Source organism: Scyliorhinus canicula, chromosome 27 (genome assembly GCF_902713615.1).
Source record: "Scyliorhinus canicula chromosome 27, sScyCan1.1, whole genome shotgun sequence".
In the NCBI taxonomy this organism is placed as follows: Eukaryota; Metazoa; Chordata; class Chondrichthyes; order Carcharhiniformes; family Scyliorhinidae; genus Scyliorhinus; species Scyliorhinus canicula.
In genome coordinates, this window is record NC_052172.1 from 7184838 (window position 1) to 7209213 (window position 24376).

The 24376-nt window shown below is 55.5% G+C and overlaps 1 protein-coding gene across 1 annotated transcript in view; it reads left to right on the forward strand.

Annotated features, from left to right (window-relative positions):
- LOC119957700 (tyrosine-protein kinase receptor UFO) overlaps positions 1-24376 on the forward strand; it is a 157907-nt gene that overhangs the window by 45901 nt on the left and 87630 nt on the right. The window contains 1 exon segment of the mRNA XM_038785765.1: positions 2870-3052. Coding sequence (XP_038641693.1) covers positions 2870-3052 — 183 coding nt within the window.

Sequence of the window (24376 nt, forward strand, 5' to 3'; positions counted from 1 at the left end):
TCTGCAGCTATGGATGATGGAGATGGGGATTGGATATTTACGGATGTTGCAATGGCGGACGGACTGAGCACGGGTTTCCTTCGTTGGATGGGCCGTAGCCACTGGCTGTCGAGATTGGCAGCTCCAGCTGGCGATGGAACGCCATCGATTACCTTCAGTAGAACCATCACATGGTCATCGTTAGACTTAATTCCAGATTTTATTGGATTAAAATGTCACCACCTACCAGGCTGCGATATGAACCCGGGTCTGCACAGAATTACCCCGGGTCGCTGGAGTGTAAATCCAGCAACAATATCACTGAGCCACTGCCTCCACTGGCTGTGTCTGTGTGTGGGTGTGTGGGGATGAGGGTGGGTGTGGGTGGGTGTGTGCATATGTGTGCATATGTTGATGTGTGTGGGTGGGGGTGTGTGTGTTGATGTGTGTGGGTGGGTTAGGCATATGTGCGTGGGTGGGGGTGTATGGGTGAGTGTGTGTTGATATGTGTGGGTGGGGGTGAGTCGATTGGAGGGGGGGATTGTGGGACAGTAAGGGACAGGCTGGGTGAATGGTGACGTGGGATGCTGGGACAATGAGGGTCCAGGTTGTGGTGGGTCAGGGGTGGGTGAGGGGTGGGTCTGGGGTGGGTCTGGGGTGGGTCAGGGGTTGGTCTGGGGTGGGTCTGGGGTGGGTCTGGGGTGGGTGAGGGATAGGACTGGGGTGGGTCTGGGGTGGGTCTGGGATGGATCAGGGGTGGGTCTGGGGTGGGTCTGGGGTGGATCTGAGGTGGGTCTGGGATGGATCAGGGGTGGGTCAGGGGTGGGTCTGGGGTGGGTCAGGGGTGGGTGAGGGGTGGGACTAGGGTGGGTCTGGGTGGGTCTGGGGTGGGTCTGGGGTGGGTCTGGGGTGGGTCAGGGGTGGGTCTGGGGTGGGTCTGGGGTGGGTCTGGGATGGGTCAGGGGTGGGACTAGGGTGGGCCTGGGGTGGGTGAGGGGTGGGTCTGGTGGGTGAGGGGTGGGACTGGGGTGGGTCTGGGGTTGGGTCTGGGGTGGGTCTGAGGTGGGTCTGGGGCGGGGCTGCGGTGGGTCTGTGGTGGGTCGGGGTGGGACTAGGGTGGGTCTGTGGTGGGTCTGGGATGGATCAGGGGTGGGTCAGTGGTGAGTCAGGGGTGAGACTGGGGTGGGTCAGGGGTGGGTCAGGGGTGGGTCTGGGGTGGGTGAGGGGTGGGTCTGGTGGGTGAGGGATGGGTCTGAGGTGGGTCTGAGGTGGGTCTGGGGCGGGGCAGGGGTGGGTCTAGGGTTGGGTCTGGGGTTGGTCTGGGGTGGGACTGGGGTGGGTCGGGGTGGGTGAGGGATGGGTCTGGGATGGGTCAGGGGTGGGTCTGGGGTGGGTCTGGGGTGGGTGAGGGGGTGGGTCTGGTGGGTGAGGGATGGGTCTGGGATGGGTCAGGGGTGGGTCTGGGGTGGGTCTGGGGTGGGTGAGGGGTGGGTCTGGTGGGTGAGGGATGGGTCTGGGTTGGGTCTGGGGTGGGTCTGGGGTGGGTCTGAGGTGGGTCTGGGGTGGGTCTGGGGTGGGTGAGGGATGGGTCTGGGATGGGTCAGGGGTGAGTCTGGGGTGGGTCGGGGTGGGTCTGGGGTGGGTCTGGGGTGGGTCTGGGGTGGGTGAGGGATGTGCCTGGGGTGGGTCTGGGTGGTTGAGGGATGGGTCTGGGATGAGTCAGGGGTGGGTCTGGGGTGGGTGAGGGGTGGGACTGGGGTGGGTCTGGGGTTGGGTCTGGGGTGCGTCTGGGGTGGGTCTGAGGTGGGTCTGGGGCGGGGCTGCGGTGGGTCTGTGGTGTGTCAGGGGTGGGACTAGGGTGGGTCTGTGGTGGGTCTGGGGTGGGTGAGGGATGGGTCTGGGGTGGGTCTGTGGTGGGTCTGGGATGGATCAGGGGTGGGTCAGGGGTGAGTCTGGGGTGGGTCTGGGGTGGGTCTGGGGTGGGTGAGGGATGGGTCTGGGGTGGGTCAGGGGTGGGTCTGGGATGAGTCAGGGGTGGGTCTGGGGTGGGTGAGGGTTGGGTCTGGTGGGTGAGGGGTGGGACTGGGGTGGGTCTGGGGTTGGGTCTGGGGTGGGTCTGGGGTGGGTCTGAGGTGGGTCTGGGGTGGGTGAGGGTGGGTCTGGGGTGGGTGAGGGATGGGTCTGGGATGGGTCTGGGGCGGGGCTGCGGTGGGTCTGTGGTGTGTCAGGGGTGGGACTAGGGTGGGTCTGTGGTGGGTCTGGGGTGGGTGAGGGATGGGTCTGGGGTGGGTCTGTGGTGGGTCTGGGATGGATCAGGGGTGGGTCAGGGGTGAGTCTGGGGTGGGTCTGGGGTGGGTCTGGGGTGGGTGAGGGGTGGGTCTGGGGTGGGTCAGGGGTGGGTCTGGGGTGGGTCAGGGGGGGGTCTGGGGTGGGTCAGGGGTTGGGTCTGGGGTGGGTCAGGGGTGGGTCTGGGGTGGGTCTGGGGTGGGTGAGGGGTGGGTCTGGGGTGGGTCAGGGGTGGGTCTGGGGTGGGTCTGGGGTGGGTGAGGGATGGGTCTGGGGTGGGTCTGGGGTGGGTCAGGGGTGGGTCTGGGGTGGGTCAGGGGTGGGTCTGGGGTGGGTCAGGGGTTGGGTCTGGGGTGGGTCAGGGGTGGGTCTGGGGTGGGTCTGGGGTGGGTGAGGGGTGGGTCTGGGGTGGGTCTGGGGTGGGTGATGGTGGGTCTGGGGTGGGTGAGGGATGGGTCTGGGATGGGTCAGGGGTGGGCCTGGGGTGGGTCTGGGGACTGAGGCTACAGGGAGGTGTGAGCTATTGAGATGACATGTATTATCCACATGTTGATGAACAAAGCCTGACGTTTTGATGTGCAGACAGTTTTCTCTGAATCCTCAGGGTTGCCCCACTTCACCGAGGAGCCAGAGGATATCAACGTGCGCCGCGACACGGCCTTTAACCTCAGCTGTGCCGCAGCGGGGTCGCCAGCGCTGGAGGAGCTGGTGTGGCTACAGGACGGGCTGCCAGTGACCATCAGGGAGAAGACAGCGGTCATCTCTCCATCAACCCTCGCAATTCAAGGTGAGGATATTGTGAAATGTGAATTGTGAAAATCAGGCACACCAAGGTGCATCCCGATTGCCTGCTGACCTTCCCGGCCATCGTAACAGAATCTGCAATGGAAATTAAGTGTGGAAAACATCTATTTGCAGGAAGCTTTTCGAATCACTGGTCTAATTGTGATTCCCCCCCAATCACTTAAAAATGTCTCCTCCCGAGGGCAGCACGTGGCGCAGTGGTTAGCACTGTGTCTGCGGCGCTGAGGACCCGGGTTCGAATCCCAGCCCTGGGTCACTGTCCGTGGGGTGTTTAATAATAGCTTATTGCCACAAGTAGGCTTCAATGGGTTGGTTCAGGGGCTGGTTTAGCTCACTGGGCTAAATCGCTGGCTTTTAAAGCAGACCAAGCAGGCCAGTAGCACGGTTCGATTCCCGTACCAGCCTCCCCGGACAGGCGCCGGAATGTGGCGACTAGGGGCTTTTCACAGTAACTTCATTGAAGCCTACTCGCGACAATAAGCGATTTTCATTTCATGAGGTTGCTGTGCAAAGCCCCTAGTCGCCACATTCGGGCGCCTGTTCGGGGAGGCTGGTACGGGAATTGAACCCGCGCTGCTGCCTTGTTCTGCATGAGAAGTCAGCTGTTTAGCCCACTGTGCTAAACCAGCCACTTTGCACATTCTCCCCATGTCTGTGTGGGTTTCACCCCCGCAACCTAAAGATGTGCAAGTTCGGTGGCTAGGCCGTGCTAAATTGCCCTTAATTGGAAAACAAAATTAATTGGCTACGCTAAATTTAAAATAGAAACTGTCTCCTCCCACATAACTGTCATCACCCCCCTTGTCATTTTGTTAGGACCCTGCTGTCTCAGGGTGTGCACTGGATTGGGCCCAATGATAGACATTGCTAAAAATAACTGCTAAATACAGGGCAAGGATTCGCCAGTATGAGCCCAAACCTGCAATTCAGAAGAATTCCACACTCCAGATATTGCTCCTCGGTCGTGATATCCTCAAATGATCTCTCACCTCAGTGAGAATCGTCTTATAGACTCCCCTCAATCCACTGAGTGAGGAGGCCAGAGGTCAATGTAATTGTGGCATTAACCAGCAGCACAGATATCGAGGGGCTCATTGTGCCAGGGACCCGGGTTAACACTGCTGTCTCACAGTGCCAATGACCCGGGTTAACACTGCTGTCTCACAGCGCCAGGGACCCGGGTTAGCACTGCTGTCTCACAGTGCCAGGAACCCGGGTTAGCACTGCTGCCTCACGGTGCTAGGGATCCGGGTTAACACTGCTGTCTCACAGTGCCAGGGACCCGGGTTAACACTGCTGTCTCACAGTGCCAGGGACCCGGGATAACACTGCTGTCTCACAGAGCCAGGGACCCGGGTTAACACTGCTGTCTCACAGCGCCAATGACCCGGGTTAACACTGCTGTCACACAGTGCCAATGACCCGGGTTAACACTGCTGCCTCACAGTGCCAGGGACCCGGGTTAACACTGCTGCCTCACAGTGCCAGGGACCCGGGTTAACACTGCTGTCTCACAGTGCCAGGGACCCGGGATAACACTGCTGTCTCACAGAGCCAGGGGTCCGGGTTAACACTGCTGTCTCACAGTGCCAGGGACCCGGGTTAACACTGCTGTCTCACAGTGCCAGGGACCCGGGTTAACACTGTTGTCTCACAGTGCCAGGGACCCGGGTTAACACTGCTGTCTCACAGAGCCAGGGACCCGGGTTAAGACTGATGTCTCACAGTGCCAGGGACCCGGGTTAACACTGCTGTCTCACAGTGCCAGGGACCCGGGTTAACACTGCTGTCTCACAGTGCCAGGGACCCGGGTTAACACTGCTGTCTCACAGAGCCAGGGACCCGGGTTAACACTGCTGTCTCACAGAGCCAGGGACCCGGGTTAAGACTGCTGTCTCACAGAGCCAGGGACCCTGGTTAACACTGCTGCCTCACAGCGCCAGGGACCCGGGTTAACACTGCTGTCTCACAGTGCCAATGACCCGGGTTAACACTGCTGCCTCACAGTGCTAGGGACCCGGGTTAACACTGCTGTCTCACAGTGCCAGGGAGCCGGGTTAACACTTCTGTCTCACAGAGCCAGGGACCCGGGTTAACACTGCTGCCTCACAGCGCCAGGGACCCGGGTTAACACTGCTGTCTCACAGTGCCAGTGACCCGGGTTAACACTGCTGTCTCACAGTGCCAGTGACCCGGGTTAACACTGCTGTCTCAGTGCCAGGGACCCGGGTTAACACTGCTGCCTCACAGTGCCAGGGACCCAGATTAACACTGCTGTCTCACAGTGCCAGGGACCCGGGATAACACTGCTGTCTCACAGAGCCAGGGGCCCGGGTTAACACTGCTGTCTCACAGCGCCAAGGACCCGGGCTAACACTGCTGTCTCACAGTGCCAGGGACCCGGGTTAACACTGTTGTCTCACAGTGCCAGGGACCGAGGTTAACACTGCTGTCTCACAGTGCCAGGGACCCAGATTAACACTGCTGTCTCACAGTGTCAGGGACCCAGATTAACACTGCTGTCTCATTGTGCCAGGGACCCGGGTTAACACTGCTGTCTCACAGTGCCAGGGACCCAGGTTAACACTGCTGTCTCACAGTGTCCGGGACCCGGGTTAACACTGCTGTCTCACAGTGCCAGGGACCCGGGTTAACACTGCTACCTCACAGTGCCAGTGACTCGGGTTAACACTGCTGTCTCACAGTGCCAGGGATCCGGGTTAACACTGCTGTCTCACAGTGCCAGGGACCCGCATTAACACTGCTGTCTCACACTGCCAGGGACCCGGGTTAACACTGCTGCCTCACTGTGCCAGGGACCCGGGTTAACACTGCTGTCTCACAGTGCCAGGGACCCGGGTTAACACTGCTGTCTCACAGTGACAGGGACCCGGGTTAACACTGCTACCTCACAGTGCCAGTGACTCGGGTTAACACTGCTGTCTCACAGTGCCAGGGACCCGGGTTAACACTGCTACCTCACAGTGCCAGTGACTCGGGTTAACACTGCTGTCTCACAGTGCCAGGGATCCGGGTTAACACTGCTGTCTCACAGTGCCAGGGACCCGCATTAACACTGCTGTCTCACACTGCCAGGGACCCGGGTTAACACTGCTGCCTCACTGTGCCAGGGACCCGGGTTAACACTGCTGTCTCACAGTGCCAGGGACCCGGGTTAACACTGCTGTCTCACAGTGACAGGGACCCGGGGTAGCACTGCTGTCTCACAGTGCCAGGGACCCGGGCTTAATTCTGGCCTCAGGTTGCTGTCTGTGTGGAGTTCACTTTCTCCCCGTGTGTGCGTGGGTTTCATCCGGGTGTACTGGTTTCCTCTCACAGTCCAAAGATGTGCAGGTTGGGTGGATTGGCCAGGATAAATTGCCCCTTAGGGTGGGGTTGCAGGAACACAACGGAGGGTTGGGTTTAGGTTGGGTGGTCTTTCAAAAGAGTGGGTGCAGACTCGATGGGCCGAATGGGGGGATTCGACAATTCTATGACATGGCAGATCAGCTGATTTCTCAATGATGTTGTTTGAGGGGGTAAACCTTGTCCCAGGGCCATTTTGTGCAAAGGGCTTATCTGACAGGAAAAGCATCTTTCTCCTGCCAGAGTCTGTGAGTGAGCTTTAATTCCTGGAGATATCAGCCCAGTGCAGGAGACAGTTCCTTTAAATCCGCTCAGTCCCAGTTAGTCACATGACAACAGGGCCCCAGGCAGGACCTCTGTTGCCTGAAATGGAGCTCACTGCTCATTCAGTCAGTCACATTCCAACACATCACTGAGTAGAATGGATTATTTGTCTCAATCTGCTCCCCTTTGTGTGGCCTCTATTGAGGTTACATTATTGTCACAGTGGACAAGCATTTGCAAGCCGACACTGGGCTGAGACCGGGAGGTCGGGGTGGAGGGGACTGAGGGGGGTGGGGGCGGGGTCTTTTCAAACATCCCGGCCTCCAATCCACCGCAGCTCCCAGCTCACAACACTTGTCGTGCGGGGAAAATTCTCAATCGGAAAAATATGGAGACAGCAGCCCAGGGGGCACCTCGATTCTGCTCGTCGACAAGGATTGGGATGTGAATGGGCGGCATGGTGGGTAGCACTGTTGCTTCACGACGCCAGGATCCCCGGTTCGATTCCCGGCTTGGGTGGCTGTCTGTGCGGAGTTTGCACGTTCTCCCCGTGTCTGCGTGGGTTTCCTCCGGGTGCTCCGGTTTCCTCCCACAAGTCCCAAAAGACGTGCTTGTTTGGTGAATTGGACATTCTGAATTCTCCCTCCGTGTACCCGAACAGGCGCTGGAGTGTGGCGACTAGGGGCTTTTCACAGTAACTTCACTGCAGTGTTCATGTAAGCCCACTAGTGGCACTAATAAAGATTATTATTATTGAATGACGTAAGGTTTCAGGCTGGTCTGGAGAGGGTAGGCGAGGAGGGACGATCAGGTGACCCAGCGAATCGTGGTTTGTGTGGGGAGGGGGTGGGGTGGCAAATATCTGAAAGATCTGAAAGGGCTGGTTTAGCTCACTCAGCTAAATCGCTGGCTTTGAAAGCAGGCCAGCAGCACGGTTCGATTCCCGTACCAGCCTCCCCGGACAGGCGCCGGAATGTGGCGACTAGGGGCTTTTCACAGTAACTTCAGTGAAGCCTACTCGTGACAATAAGCGATTTTCATTTCATTTCATTTCATATTCGATAAACTTCCAGGATCACAGAATAATATAGCACGGGAGAGTCCCTTCGGCCCATCGAGTAAGCCAGGATGAGAAATCTCCAGCAAATGGCAGAGTTGTGACATTTGGAAATTTGCGATCAGCATCGTCCGATCCAACCTTCATCACTAAAAAAATGCGTTAAAAAAAAAAACTGAACTGTCAGTTTCACTGCCGGGATATGTATCTGCCTCTCTCCCACTGTTGCTGCTGTCATTCCAATCAATGTTTGTGTATCAAGAGGAGCAGGAAAAACGGGAAGAGGGAATCCATGGTTGGAGGAGTTGGAACAGCAAGTTTGGGAGAGGCAGAATCTGGGACTGGAGGAAGTGCCCCATCTCTCCCACACTCGCTCATCCTCCAATCACAACTCTGGATGGTCCCGGGGGATTATGAACTTCATAGAATCTGAGAATTTACAGTGCAGAAGGAGGCCATTCAGCCCATCATGTCTGCACCGGCTCTTGGAAAGAGCACCCTTCCTAAGCCCACGCATCCACCCTATCCTGTAACCCAGTAACCCCACCTAACCTTTTTGGACACTAAGGGCAATTTATCACGGCCAATCCACCTAACCTGCACATCTTTGGACTGTGGGAGGAAACCAGAGCACCCGGAGGAAGCACATGCAGACATGGAGAGAACGTGCAGACTCCGCACAGGCAGTGAGCCAAACCGGGAATCGAACCTGGGACCCTGGAGCTGTGAAGCAACTGTGCTAACCACTGCGCTACCGTGCCGCCCACAACTTGTCCCCCTTGCCAAAGGATTACAAATGGTGGTGGCTGAAGACAGGACTTTGCCGTTTTGCTCTCGGCCCCCTGCTCCTGGGGAGCACTACCCCAGTTAATGTTCCCCCCGCACCTCTCCTACTCACTCTCACAGTCAGCATAGATGGTAAAAGACTCATACTGGTGTCGGGAGCCATTTGGTGCTTGTTCTTGGGAGTGGACCCTCTTGCTAATGTTGCAACAACTCTCCAACTGGACTTTCGCAGCACACACATTGGTCAATGTGATGGTTCTAATGGATGCCCAATCAGTGAATTTGGGTCATCGCTTCATTCGTATTTAGTTTTAATTCCTCTGTTAATATGGGGAGGAGAACATTTCATAAAACTCCTAAACCATGATACAACCAAAGATGAGGACATGTTTGAGGAAATCCCCCAACTCCCCATCAAAGATGACCTTGGACTCCCACCCAGCGTGGACGGGCAAAGCCATCGTTAAACGCACGAAGAATGGAAAGGCCACTGGAGTGGGCGGGATCCCAGTGGTGACTTTCAAACTTGGAGAAGAAGAGGTATCCCGTCATCTCCATCAGCTGTCGCTGAAAGTCTGGGTCAAGAAGAAATTCCTCAGGGATACTGTCATCGCCACCATCTTCAAGAAAGGAGACAAGGCGGACTGGTGGGAACGACTGAGGAATCTCCTTACTCTCCATCGCCGGGAAGATCATCGCCCGAATCCTTCCCCCCTCTGAGGAAATCCTTCTGGAAAACCAGTGTGGCGTCCGACCAGCCGAGGAACAGCGGATATTATTTTTACTGCTCGGCAACTTCAAAAGAAATGGCAGAAGCAAAATCAAGCACTCTTCGTGGTCTTCATCCATCTGACCAAGGATTTTGGCTCAGTCAATCAGGAGCTGCTATGGAAAACCCTGTCAAAGGACGGCAGTCCAGAGAAATTCATCAACATCCTCCGATTCCTCAACGGCAAGATGTCGATGACAGTCTCTCTGCCGGAAATAAGACTGAAATCTTCGAGGTGAAGACCAGAGTCAAACAGGGATGTGCCATCGCCCCCACCATTTTCTCCCTCCTTATAGCCACCACCCTTCACCTTGTCAAGAACAAGCTTCCCAGTGGAGTCAACATCATCCACAGAATGGGCGGAAAACCTTTCAACCTCAACCGGTTGAAACCGAAGAAGAAAACGACAGACACTACTTGTGGAACTTCACGATGGGGATGACATCCACATCTCCTCCCTCTCAGAAGAGAATCTCCAAGCCAGGCTGACACCTTGGCGGAAGCAGAATCGGTCGCAACCTCAACCGAAAGAAGACTGAATTTTTTTACCAACCCGCCCCAGGGCAAGTTCTCTCCCTCCACCAAGATAGAACATAGAACAGTACAGCACAGAACAGGCCCTTCGGCCCTCGATGTTGTGCCGAGCCATGATCGCCCTACTCAAGCCCACGTATCCACCCTATACCCGTAACCCAGGGGTGGGCAAACTACGGCCCGCGGGCCGCATGCGGCCCGCCAAAGGTATTTCTGCGGCCCACCAAGTCATTAAAAAAAAAAATTTTTTTTTGTTTTTAAAAAAAAATTTTAAAAAAAAAATTTTTTTTTTTAAGGTTAATGGGGGGGGCCTGTTGGGTTACTTACTGGTATAGGGTGGATACGTTGACTTGAGTAGGGTGATCATTGCTCGGCACAACGTCGAGGGCCGAAGGGCCTGTTCTGTGCTGTACTGTTCTATGTTCTATATGAGGCGCCCAGAATCATAACCGGGTGAAGTAATTATTTTACTTAATATACTATGCGGCCCTTTGTGAATTGTGAATTTCTGAATGTGGCCCTTGCACGGAAAAGTTTGCCCACCCCTGCCGTAACCCAACAACCCCCCCTTAACCTTACTTTTTTAGGACACTACGGGCAATTTAGCATGGCCAATCCACCTAACCCGCACACCTTTGGACTGTGGGAGGAAACCGGAGCACCCGGAGGAAACCCACGCACACACGGGGAGGACGTGCAGACTCCACACAGACAGTGACCCAGCCGGGAATCGAACCTGGGACCCTGGAGCTGTGAAGCATTTATGCTAACCACCATGCTACCGTGCTGCCCAATCAACAGAGAAACCCTCCCGATCACGGACCATTTCCCATACCTGGGGAGCCACCTCTCCGTCAAGGCTGACATCGATGACGAGGTCCAACACCGTATCCAATCCGCGAGCGCCTCCTTTGGACGGCTAAAGATGAGGGGCGGGATTCTGCAGTCTGCCAGCCGCGTTTTCCTGCGCGCCCTCGCCGGCAGCGGGATCCTCCATTCTGGCAGCCGGCCAATGGGATTTCCCATTGTGGCCACCCCATGTTATCGGGACACCCGTGAGTGTGGGTGCGCTGCCGGTGCAGTGGAGGGTCCCGCCGACAGAGAATCCCGCTGGAGAGCCTTTGACATCCACAATAGCTGTGCTGATCCTCGTGTACACGGGGCCTCACGGTAGCATGGTGGTTAGCATCAATGCTTCACAGCTCCAGGGTCCCAGGTTCGATTCCCGGCTGGGTCACTGTCTGTGTGGAGTCTGCACGTCCTCCCCGTGTGTGCGTGGGTTTCTTCCGGGTGCTCCGGTTTCCTCCCACAGTCCAAAGATGTGCGGGTTAGGTGGATTGGCCATGCTAAATTGCCCGTAGTGTAAGGTTAATGGGGGGGATTGTTGGGTTACGGGTATGCGGGTTACGTGGGTTTAAGTAGGGTGATCATTGCTCGGCACAACATCGAGGGCCGAAGGGCCTGTTCTGTGCTGTACTGTTCTATGTTCTATGTACAAGGCGGTCGTCCTTCCTGCGGCTCAGAAACATGGACTACGTACAGACACCACCTCAAGGCCCTGGAGAGGTACCATAAACGCTGTCTGAGACAGATTCTCCACATCAGCTGGGAGGACAGACGTACTAACAGCAGAGTCCTTGAAGGAGCCAAGAGTACCAGCATGGAGGCCATGATCATCGGAAACCAACTGCGCTGGACCAGTCATGTGCTTAGGACGCCAGAGTCCTAACTACCAAAGCAAATATTGTTTGCCGAGCTCAAGGAAGTCTTCTGAACTAGAGGAGGTCAAAGGAAGCTCTTCAAAGGCACCCAGAGACATAGAATTCCTACAGTGCACACAGAGACCATTCGGCCCATTGGGTCCACACCGACCCTCTGAAAGAGCAACACACTCTCCTGCCCTATTTCTGTAACCAGCCTAACCTGAACATCCCTGGACATGAAGGGAGAATTTATCATTACCAATCTAAGTAACCTTTGGACTGTGGGAGGAAACCAGAGCACCCGGAGAAACCCACGCAGGCACGGAGAGAAAGTGCAAACTCCACATAGCCACCTAAGACCGGAGTTGGACCCGGGTCCATGGCGCTGTGAGGCAGCAGTGCTAACCACTGTGCCACCTCCTGAAGGCTTACCTCAAAAAATGCAACATAGACATCAACGCGTGGGCGACCCGTGCTCTGAAGAGACCCACTTGGAGCAACCCCCTGATTGAAGGGACACGATTCCTTGCGGACACACAACGGCAAGAGGAGGCCCGGGAAAGGAGCCTGAGAAAGGAATACCAGCGACCTACAGCCCACGGACCGATCCCACCCCCCCAGAAACACCTACAAAGTGTTCAGTCGAAGATGTGGCTCTGAGATCAGGCTCAGCAGCCAGGCAAGGACTCACAGAACCCGTGACCAGTAACACGTAGTTTCTTCGACAGACAATCGCACTCGTTAGCGAGTGATCGCCGAAGAAAACTGCGAGGAAGCTCGATTCAGGAGAGACACTACGATTAAAATTAAAGTTATTGTTTACATACACGGTGGGATTCTCACGCCCACGGATTTCCCGATAGTGTGGCAGTGGTCACAACGGGAAACCCCGTTGGCGGGCTGCCGGGACGGAGAGCCCCACGCATGGTGAGTTCGACCACAATTTTCTGACCTTTTTGTCTTCAGCCACGCTGACCCCTGATAAAGGAGCAAAGGGGTCAGAGGGCACCGATGGGGGTGAAGGGTCGTCTCGGACACTGGGCAGGATTTTCTGCACAACCCATCTCGTGTTTTTCGATGCGGAGGAGGGCCGCCAGTGGGTGGGCTCTGCTCCCGTCGTTATCAACGGGAATTCCCATTGACTTCGTCACTGGGAAACTCGAGGCGGGGGGGGGGGAACTCGAGGCGGGGGGGGGGGTCGGTAGGACTGGGATATCCGACTACATGAACAGCTGGTAAATTCCGTCCTCTGGACAGGGCCGAGGGGAGCAGCTGGAAGGAGCCAGCACTGTTTCAAGCAGCAGTGTTTATGAATGTTTGCACATTAAAACGTTAAGCTGCAAAACCTCCGCCTCTCCAACCTCATTATGCTTTCACGCACCTCCTCACTCTGAGTCAGGAGCTGTGTGGCTTAACTCCCACTCCAGTGCAGTACTGAGGGAGTGCTGCACTGTCAGAGGGTCAGTACGGAGGGAGTGCCGTACTGTCAGAGGGTCAGTACTGAGGGAGTGCCGCACTGTCAGAGGGTCAGTGCTGACGGAGTGCTGCACTGTCAGAGGGTCATTACTGAGGGAGTGCCGCACTGTCAGAGGGTCAGTACTGAGGGAGTGCTGCACTGTCAGAGAGTCAGTACTGAGGGAGTGCCTCACTGTCAGAGGGTCAGTACTGAGGGACTGCCGCACTGTCAGAGGGTGAGTACTGAGGGAGTGCTGCATTGTCAGAGGGTCAGTACTGAGGGAGTGCTGCACTGTCAGAGGGTCAGTACTGAGGGAGTGCCGCACTGTCAGAGGGTCAGTACTGAGGGAGTGCCGCACTATCAGAGGGTCAGTACTGAGGGAGTGCCGCACTGTCAGAGGGTCAGTCCTGAGGAAGTGCCGCACTGTCAGAGGGTCAGTACAGAGGGAGTGCCGCACTGTCAGAGGGTCAGTACTGAGGAAGTGCCGCACTGTCAGAGGGTCAGTGCTGAGGGAGTGCTGCACTGTCAGAGGGTCAGTACTGAGGGAGTGCCGCACTATCAGAGGGTCAGTACTGAGGGAGTGCCGCACTATCAGAGGGTCAGTACTGAGGGAGTGCTGGGCTGTCAGAGGGTCAGTACTGAGGGAGTGCTGCACTGTCAGAGGGTCAGTACTGAGGGAGTGCCGCACTGTCAGAGGGTCAGTACTGAGGGAGTGCCGCACTGTCAGAGGATTAGTACTGAGGGAGTGCCGCACTGTCAGAGTGTCAGTACTGAGGGAGTGCTGCACTGTCAGAGGGTCAGCACTGAGGGAGTGCTGCACTGTCAGAGGGTCAGTACTGAGGGAGTGCTGCACTGTCAGAGAGTCAGTACTGAGGGAGTGCTGCACTGTCAGAGGGTCAGCACTGAGGGAGTGCTGCACTGCCAGAGTGTCGGGACTGACCCCACATCAGAGCCAAACGTCCTTGTTCAGACAGCTGGATATCGGAGCAGTTTCATCTGGTGCTTGTGAAGAAATTACTGAGTGTTTACTCAGAACATGCTGCACATTCCTGGCCCAGCCTCAGCCCGCTGATCCCGCTGGATACTGAGCTCCGAGTTAACCTGTCTCGGATTGCAAGCTGACTCTCTCAGCAGCTGTGGTGAGGCAGTGTGGGATCAGTTAGTGTGGCTGCCTTGCGGAGCTGTGTGTGAGTGGGCAGACTGACAGCGCCGTGTGGGCACAGGACATCCCAACCTGCTGCTGGGCCCAGATCCTCACTTTATACCTTCAGTTCCTGAGCCTGTCTGGAATCTGATACGTCCAAGAATATTGAGGGCGGAATTCTCCAGTCTGGGGTTCAGGCCCTGGTGGTGGAGGGAACGGGGAGGGGATGGAGGGGATGGAGGGGGATAGGGGCAGGGATAGAGGAGGATAGGGGGGAAGGGGATGGGAGCTGGAGGGGAGTTGGAGGGAGATAGGGAATGGAGGGGGATAGGGGATGGAAGAGGATAGGGTCCGAAGGGGGATGGAGGGGGATAGGGATAGAGGAGGATAGGGGGGACGGGGATTTGGTGGTGGAGGGGATGGTGCTGGAGGGGATGGGGTTGGAGGGAGATAGAAGTGGAGGGAAATAGGGGATGGAGGGGGATAGGGGATGGATGGGGATAGGGCATGGAGGGTGATAGGGGATGGAGGGGATGGAGGGGGATAGGGGCTGGAGGGTGATGGGGATGGAGGGAGATAGGGGATGGAGGGAGATAGGGGATGGAGGGAGATAGGGGATGGAGGGTGATAGGGGATGGAGGGTGATAGGGGATGGAGGGTGATAGGGGATGGAGGGAGATAGGGGATGGAGGGAGATTGGGGATGGAGGGGGATGGGGATAGAGCGGGATAGGGGATGGGTGGGATGGGGGTGGAGGATGGAAATATCAGCTCCCTCCTCTCTCCAGGGGCTGCTAGATTTCCATCCCCCATCCCCCTCCACCCCATCCCCCTCCACCCCATCCCCCTCCACCTCTATACCCTTCCACCCCCTATCCCCCTCCACCCCATCCCCCTCCACCCTCTTACCCTCCATGCCCTATCCCCCTCCACCCCCTATCCCCCTCCACCCATCCCCCTCCACCCCTATCCCTCTCCACCCCCTATCCTCCTCCACCCCTATCTCCCTCCACCCCGATCCCCCTCCACCCCCTATCTCCCTCCGCCCCTATACTCCTCCATCCCCTATCCCCCTCCACCCCTATCTCCCTCCCTCCCCTATCCTCCTCCATCTCCTATCCCCCTCCCTCCCCTATCCCCCTCCATCCCCTATCCTCCTCCATCCCCTATTCTCCTCCATCCCCTATCCTCCTCCAACCCCTACCTCCCTCCAGCCCCATCCCCCTCCAACCACTATCCTCCTCCATTCCCTATCTCCCTCCATCCCCTATCTCTCTCCAGCCCCTATCCATCCCTATCTCCTCCATACCCTGTCCCCCTCCAACCCCTATCCTCCTCCATCCCCTATCCTCCTCCATCACCTGTCCTCCTCCATCCCCTATCCTCCTCCGTCCCCTATCTCTCTCCAGCCCCTATCCATCCCTATCTACCTCCATACCCTATCCCCCTCCAACCCCTATCCTCCTCCATCCCCTCCATCCCCTATCCTCCTCCATCCCCTATCCCCCTCCATCCCCTATCCCCCTCCATCCCCAATCCCCCTCCATCCCCTATCCTCCTCCATCCCCTATCCTCCTCCAACCCCTATCCTCCTCCATCCCCTATCCTCCTCCAACCCCTAACCTCCTCCATCCCCTCCATCCCCTATCCCCCTCCATCCCCTATCCCCCTCCATCCCCTATCCTCCTCCATCCCCTATCCTCCTCCATCCCCTATCCTCCTCCAACCCCTATCCTCCTCCAACCCCTATCCTCCTCCATCCCCTATCCCCCTCCATCCCCTATCCCCCTCCATCCCCTATCCCCCTCCATCCCCTATCCTCCTCCATCCCCTATCCTCCTCCATCCCCTATCCTCCTCCATCCCCTATCCTCCTCCATCCCCTATCTCCCTCCATCCCCTGTCCGTCCTCCATCCCCTATCCTCCTCCATCCCCTATCCTCCTCCATCCCCTATCCTCCTCCATCCCCTGTCCTCCTCCATCCCCTATCCTCCTCCATCCCCTGTCCGTCCTCCATCCCCTATCCTCCTCCATCCCCTATCCGCCCTTCATCCCCTATCCTCCTCCATCCCCTGTCCTCCTCCATCCCCTATCCTCCTCCATCCCCTATCCCCCTCCATCCCCTATCCGTCCTCCATCCCCTATCCTCCTCCATCCCCTATCCGCCCTTCATCCCCTATCCCGCTCCCTCCCCACCTCCCTCCAGCCCCATCCGCCCTCCATCCCCTATCCGCCCTTCATCCCCTATCCCCCTCCCTCCCCTACCTCCCTCCAGCCCCATCCGCCCTCCATCCCCTAGCCTGATATTTTCCAGTGTTTTCTGTTTCAGATTCCAGCATCCGCAGTAATTTGCTTTTGTCTTTGAGAAGGTGTAGGACCGGAGAGATTAAATGATTCACGGTACAAGGCCAGAGTGGGCTCCCCACCCCCAACCCCACCCCAAACGTAGTCAGCAGGCTGGTGCCCTCACCTCAGCAGCCGAATCAATGAGAGGATTCTCCTTATCCTCACCTCCACCCCAGCAGCCTCGACATTCACCCAATCGCCCTCTGCCATGGTCACCACCAAGACACCAAGTACGTCGTCCCTCACTTTTCCTCAGTCCAAAGGCACAGCCTGTTCCTCTCCTCAGTAACTCAGAACCCCCCCCACCCCCAGCGCTCTGCCATGCAAGAACAGTCCTTTATGCCCTTCTACCACCACCCCGCTCAACATCCAAGGCCCCAAGCAGCTATTCGACAGCATTCAGTGCGGGAGCCGCCCTTCTGTGTTGTTACCATCCCCCTGCTTCCCTTGTATCACCGAACCTTGTGTTGAGCAGATCCTGACTTTGGCCATCGACAGGCCTACTCCAGTGTGAAGGCCTTTTCAGGTCACCAAACCTGGCATTAGGAGGATGTGGTCCTGTTGTGTAATTGAGTAAAACGGCTGGATTGAGAAGCCAGCCCTGTGTGTTTTCACTGATTGCTGACGTTGGGGTTGAGTTGAGCCAACACTTTAATTTGTGTCGTTCTCACCAGCCTGGAGCCTGTAACTGCAGCCCAGAGACATAATTAAACATCCTTCACACACACACACACACACACACACACACACACGTAAAAGCTGAACCCGCGTTTGAAAATGTTTTCTCCTGAGGTCACTAACGAGCGCCAGGCTCCATTTCTAAGTGTCTATACTTATTGCTGATCCCACATTGGGAGGTTAGTCGGAGGGAGTTTGGGAAGAAGCAGCAGATTCTCAAAGTGACGTCGCACTTTCCCAACACAGCTGCGCGCAGGATTAAGCTTTTGAGAAGCGCATACATTATCCCGCCAACCGCCATTAGAAGGCCTCCAACTTTCCCATGTGAGGCATCACGGTCGGTTTGGGTAAGGCCTCTTGCGGCCTAGACGAAGTGGTCCGGGTGTGGAACGCACATCGCCGGGGGCAACCCCACTTCAACCTCGTCGCCAGTGTAGAATTCGACGGGCGCGAGTTGATGGATTAATAGCAATTTGATGGTGCACACTCTGTTACTGATGGCGTCATAACAGGTGGCGATAAGGGGCGAGGTCACACATCAGCCATGACCTCATTGAGTGGCAGGACAGGCTCGAGGGGCTGAATGGCCTCCTCCTGTTCCGTTCTCCTTTGTGTGCAGGATTATGAGGGGCATGGACAGGGTGGATAGGGAGCAGCTGTTCCCCTGAGTTGAAGGGTCAGTTCGGAGCAGACACAAGTTCAAGGTGAGGGGCGGGAGGTTTAGGGGGGATTTGAGGAAAAGCTTTTTTCCCCAGAGAGTGGTGACGGTCCGGAACGCGCTGCCTGGGAGGGTGGGAGACTCAGGTTAGAACATAGAACATAGAACAGTACAGCACAGAACAGGCCCTTCGGCCCTCGATGTTGTGCCGAGCAATGATCACCCTACTCAAACCCACGTATCTACCCTATACCCGTAACCCAACAACCCCCCCCCCCTCACACCTTACTTTTTAGGACACTACGGGCAATTTAGCATGGCCAATCCACCTAACCCGCACATCTTTGGACTGTGGGAGGAAACCGGAGCACCCGGAGGAAACCCACGCACACACGGGGAGGACGTGCAGACTCCGCACAGACAGTGACCCAAGCAGGGAATCGAACCTGGGACCCTGGAGCTGTGAAGCATTTATGCTAACCACCATGCTACCGGGTTGCCTCACATCCTTTAAAAAGTACCTGGATGAGCTCTTGGGATGTCATAACATTCAAGGCTATGGGCCAAGTGCTGGCAAATGGGATTAGGTGGGCAGCTCAGGTGTTTTTTCATGCATCGGTGCAGACTCGATGGGCCGAAGGGCCTCTTCTGCGCTGTGTGATTCTGTGACTCTGATTCTGTCTCGTGATTTGCTCTGTGACAGCACTGGGGGGTGTGGTTCCAAACATACACAGCGCTGGGGGAAGGCCTTTGGCACCAAGTGTTCAGAGTCCCCCCTCAGACAGACCAACTCCCACTCACAGCTAACAGATCCCCACAGGGTCCCCGCCTCCTGATGACAGCATATAGGAACCTGAGAGGCGGCCATTTGACTGTCTGAACCTGTTCTGGAATTCAATAAGACCCTGACTGATCTCCCTCAATTCCACCTTCCTGCTCTCCTCCCATTCCTCAATACAATCATATAGGAACATTGAAAATAGGAGCAGGAGGAGGCCATTCGGCCCTTTGAGCCTGCTCTGCCATTCATCCATTCGTTATGATCATGGCTGATCATCCAACTCAATAGCCTGTACCCACCTTCCCCCCATATCCTTTGAACCCCTTTACCCTAAGTGCTATATCTAACTGCTTCTCAAAAACATACAATGTTTTGGCCTCAACTACTTCCTGTGGTAACGAATTCCACAGGCCGACCACTCCCTGAGTGAAGGAATTTCTCCTCATCTCTGTCCTAAATGGTCTATCCCGCACCCTCAGACGGTAACCCCTGTGTGGTGAATGTAATATGATAATTCACACTATGTCTTTGTAAGCGCAGTAGCGTTATCCGACCAGTAGGGGGAGTAGCTCTGGGAATGCTCAGGAGCTTGTACAGGGCTCCACCCTTGGCTCCGCCCACGACTCCTCCTGCTGTATGTATAAATACCCTTGTCCAGAGTCAGCCTGCAGTTCACTGAGAGTTCATCAACGGGTAACAGGCTGGCTCTGTAGTAAGTCGATTAAAGCCTAGATTCATATCGGAAACACGTGTCTGGTGAATTGATGGTTCCATCACCCTGGTTCTGCACACACCCACCATCGGGAACATCCTTCTCACATCTTTTTTTAAAGTAAATTTAAAGAACCCAATATTTTTTCCCCAATTAAGGGACAATGGGGAACGGCCAATCCACCTAACCCTGCACATCTTTGGATTGTGGGGGTGAGACCCACGCAAACACGGGGAGAATGTGCAAACTCCACACGGACAGTAACCCAGGGCCGGGATCGAATCCGGGTCCTCAGCGCCGCAGTCCCAGTGCTAACCACTGCGCCACCGTGCTGCCCCTCCTTGACACAGCGACCCTGTCCAGTCCTGTGAAAATGTTATAGGTCCCTATGATATCCCCCCTCATTTGTGTGAACTCCAGCGAATACAATCTTAACCAACACAATCTGTCTTCATACATCAGTCCCACCATCCCAGGAATCAGTCGGGTAAACCATCGCTGCACTCCCTCTAGAACAAGAACATCCTTCCTCAGATAAGGAGACCAAAACTGCACACAATATTCCAAGTGTGGCCTCACCAAGGCCCTGTACAATTGCAGCAACACATCCCTGCTCCTGAACTCGAATCCTCTCGCAATGAAAGCGAACATACCATTCGCCTTCTGTACCGCCTGCTGCACCTGCGCGCTTACCTTCAGCGACTGGTGCACAAGGACACCCAGGTCTCGTTGCACACTCCCCTCTCCCAATTTACTACCATTCAGGTAATAATCTCAGTCTTGAATGTACTCAATACCTGACCACCGACAGCTCTTGCCTGGAGAATTCGACAGATTTACCCTCCATTGTGCTCCCTCTATGGCGCGTTTACTCTTGCTCACGAAGTAGCTGTTATAACCTGCCTGCTTACCATTGGCTGGGGACTAATGACAATCCCACAATCCTGTGGGAGTATGAGCTTCCCCAACGAGGAGGGCGGAGAAATCATTAGCAGACTCCCTGCATAAATAAAGCTGGCCAGTTTGGAACCAGCAGAGAGAGAGGAGTGAGCAGCAAGGGAAGTTGCTGCTGTTGTATATATATGTTATTGTAAATAAATGTTATTTCTTTGTATCCTGAAGACTCGTGCTGGATTCTTCGTGGCTCTCACAAAAGTAGCCCAAGCCTGTATACAGTGAAGTAAGATGTCCACACTCTCCGAAAAACAAGCTCTTTTACTTCCTGTGATTTGAGTACAAATATACCCAGGTCTCTGCAGATACCAACATTTCCCTCAAATTCACTATTTTAGAAAAAAGAAAAGTACAGCACAGGAGCAGGCCATTCGGCCCTCCAAGCCTGTGCCGACCATGCTGCCCATCTAAACTAAAATCTTCGACACTTCCGGGGTCCGTATCCCTCTATTCCCATCCTATTCATGTATTTGTCAAGGTGCCCCTCAAACATCACTATCGTCCCTGCTTCCACCACCTCCTCTGGCAGCGAGTTCCAGGCACCCACTACCCTCTGTGTAAAAACCTTCCCTCGCACATCTCCTCTAAACTTAACCCCTCGCACCGTAAACCTATGCCCCCAAGTATTTGACCTCTCTACCCTGGGGAAAAAGCTTCTGACTATCCACTCTGTCTATGCCCCTCATAGTTTTGTAGACCTCTATCAGGTCGCCCCTCAATGTCCGTTGTTCCAGTGAGAACAAACCGAGTTTATTCAACCGCTCCTCATAGCTAATGCCCTCCATACCAGGCAACATCCTGATTAAACTCCTCTGTACCCTCCCTAAAGCCTCCACATCCTTCTGGTAGTGTGGCAACCAGAATTGAACACTGTATTCCAAGTGCGGCCTAACTGAGGTTCTATACAGGTGCAGCATGACTTGCCAATTTTTATATTCAATGTCCCGATGAAGGCAACCATGCCGTATGCCTTCTTGACGACCTTCTCCACCTGCATTGCCACTTTCAGTGACCCGTGTCCCTGTACACCCAGATCCCACTGCCTGTCAATACTCTTAAGGGTTCTGCCGTTTAGTGTATATGTCCCACCTGTATATGACTTTCCAAAATGCATTACCTCACAATTGTCCAAATTAAACTCCGTCTGCCATCTCTTCGCCCAAGTCTCCAAACGATCTAAATCCTGCTGTATCCTCTGACAGTCCTCATCGCTATCCGCAATTCCACCAACCTTTGTGTCATTGTTTTTTAGAATTCCTACAGTGCCGAAGAAGGCCATTCAGCCCATCGAGTGTGCACCAGCCCTTTGAAAGAGCACCCTGCCTAGGCTCACTCTCCTGCCCTATCCCCGTAACCCCAGCTGAACTTTTGGACACGAAGGGGAAATTTAGCATGGCCAATGCACTAACCCGCACGGTAGCATGGTGGTTAGCATAAATGCTTCACAGCTCCAGGATCCCAGGTTCGGTTCCCGGCTGGGTCACTGTCTGTGCGGAGTCTGCATGTCCTCCCCGTGTGTGCGTGGGTTTCCTCCGGGTGCTCCGGTTTCCTCCCACAGTCCAAAGATGTGCGGGTTAGGTGGATTGGCCATGCTAAACTGCCCGTAGTGTCCTAAAAAGTAAGGTTAAGGGGGGGGGGTTGTTGGGTTACGGGTATAGGGTGGATACGTGGGTTTGAGTAGGGTGATAATTTGCTCGGCACAACATCGAGGGCCGAAGGGCCTGTTCTGTGCTGTACTGTTCTATGTTCTATGTTCTTTGGACTGTGGGAGGAAACTGGAGCACCCTCAGGAAACCTATGCACACACAGGGAGAAGGTGCAGACTCCACACACACAGACGCCCGGGGCCGTAATTGAACCCGGGTCCCTGGCACAGTGAGGCAGCAGTGCTAACCACTGTGCCGCCATGCTGCCATACTTTGACATTCATTCATGGGATGTAGGCATCACTGACCGGCCCGGCATTTATTACCCGCCTCTGATTTCCCGCAGGCTGAGTGGCATTTCAGAGGGCTGGAGGCTTTGGAGAGGGCACAGAGGAGGTTTAGCAGGGTGTTGCTGGTATGGAGGGCATTGGCTATGAGGAGAGATTGAATAAACTCGGTTGGTTCTCACTGGACAGTGCTGTGGATCTGGACTCACATGTTGGTTAGCCTGGGCAAAGATGGCAGATTAGTCAACCTGATGGGTTTCTACAACAATCGAGACTGGTTTCCCGGTCCACATCAGATTTCAATTCCTGATTTTCATTGAATGCAAATTTCAAGATCTGCCTGTGTTATCCCAGTTCCTCCCATTCCCCATATTTTGTCCATTAGCTTGATGAACCCTGCGAAACTCAGAGTGGAATCCGGGTTTGCCCCTCTGAGCTGGGGTCAGGGAGGGTGGGGGGTGTAGGGTTGACACATGGGCTCTGCTCGAGTCTCACATTTCAAATCTGCTCCATCCGGGAGATCACAGAGTTTGGTGACTAATGGGCGATTAGTCTGTGATTCACCAAGTGGGCCGACGGAGCTGGGACAGCAGCTGCTCGGTGAACACACGCTGCTGACAAGTGCCGGGAACACCCTGCATTTCACCCCATGTCCGAGGTCAATCCTCCGATTCCCGAGTCTGTGAATGTTCAGCTGCAGAGTGAGGTCATTCAGCCCATCCTCCCACTGCCTTCCATAAACTCGCCGCTCATTTTGATCCCGCGAACCCTGCTCCTGATCCGGAGCCTTTCCGGTTACACCACCCCGGATACAAATCCAGGCACCTGAGTTGAACGTTTCAATCTCAACTGCGAATTCCAGACGCCCCCCACCCTCCAGCCTCCAGCTGAAAAGGTTTTTCCTCATGTCTCCTCTAATCCTTTGACCAATTAACCTTACACCTATCCTCCTGGGAACTCACCCCTCAGCTCGGGAAACCAGTCTTTCCTGTCTGCCCACTCCAGGCCCCTCGTAATCTTGGACCTCAATTAGGTCACCCCGCAGCCTCCAGTTCGAAGGGAATGTTCCCCAGCCTCTCCAATCTCTCCTCATTGCTGCAACTTTCAAATCCTGACAACATTCTTGTAGATTCACCTGAGAGTCAGACAATACATCGCACCTCAGACAGTGCGGCACTCCCTCAGTACTGACCCTCTGACAATGCAGCACTCCCTCAGTACTGACCCTCTGACAGTGCAGCACACCCTCAGTACTGACCCTCTGACAGTGCAGCACACCCTCAGTACTGACCCTCTGACAGTGCAGCACTCCCTCAGTACTGACCCTCTGACAATGCAGCACTCCCTCAGTACTGACCCTCTGAATAGTGCAGCACTCCCTCAGTACTGACCCTCTGACAATGCAGCACTCCCTCAGTACTGACCCTCTGACAGTGCAGCACTCCCTCAGTACTGACACTCTGACAATGCAGCGGTCCCTCAGTACTGACCCTCTGACAGTGCAGCACTCCCTCAGTACTGACCCTCTGACAGTGCAGCACTCCCTCAGTACTGACCCTCTGACAGTGTGGCGCTCCCTCAGTACTGACCCTCTGACAGTGTGGCACTCCCTCAGTACTGACCCTCTGACAGTGCGGCACTCCCTTCGTACTGACCCTCTGACAGTGCAGCACTCCCTCAGTACTGACCCTCTGACAGTGCAGCACTCCCTCAGTACTGACCCTCTGACAGTGCAGCACTCCCTCAGTACTGACCCTCTGACAATGCAGCGGTCCCTCAGTACTGACCCTCTGACAGTGCAGCACTCCCTCAGTACTGACCCTCTGACAGTGCAACACTCCCTCAGTACTGACCCTCTGACAGTGCAACACTCCCTCAGTACTGACCCTCTGACAGTGCGGCGCTCCCTCAGTACTGACCCTCTGACAGTGTAGCACTCCCTCAGTACGGACCCTCTGACAATGCAGCACTCCCTCAGTACGGACCCTCTGACAGTGCGGCACTCCCTCAGTACTCACCCTCTGACAGTGCAGCACTCCCTCAGTACTGACCCTCTGACAGTGCGGCACTCCCTCAGTACTGACCCGGGTACCTGCCACTGTGATGCCGCAGTGATAACCACTGTTCCCCGTGTCGCCTGGTGCAGAATTCCTACCAGTGAGACAAG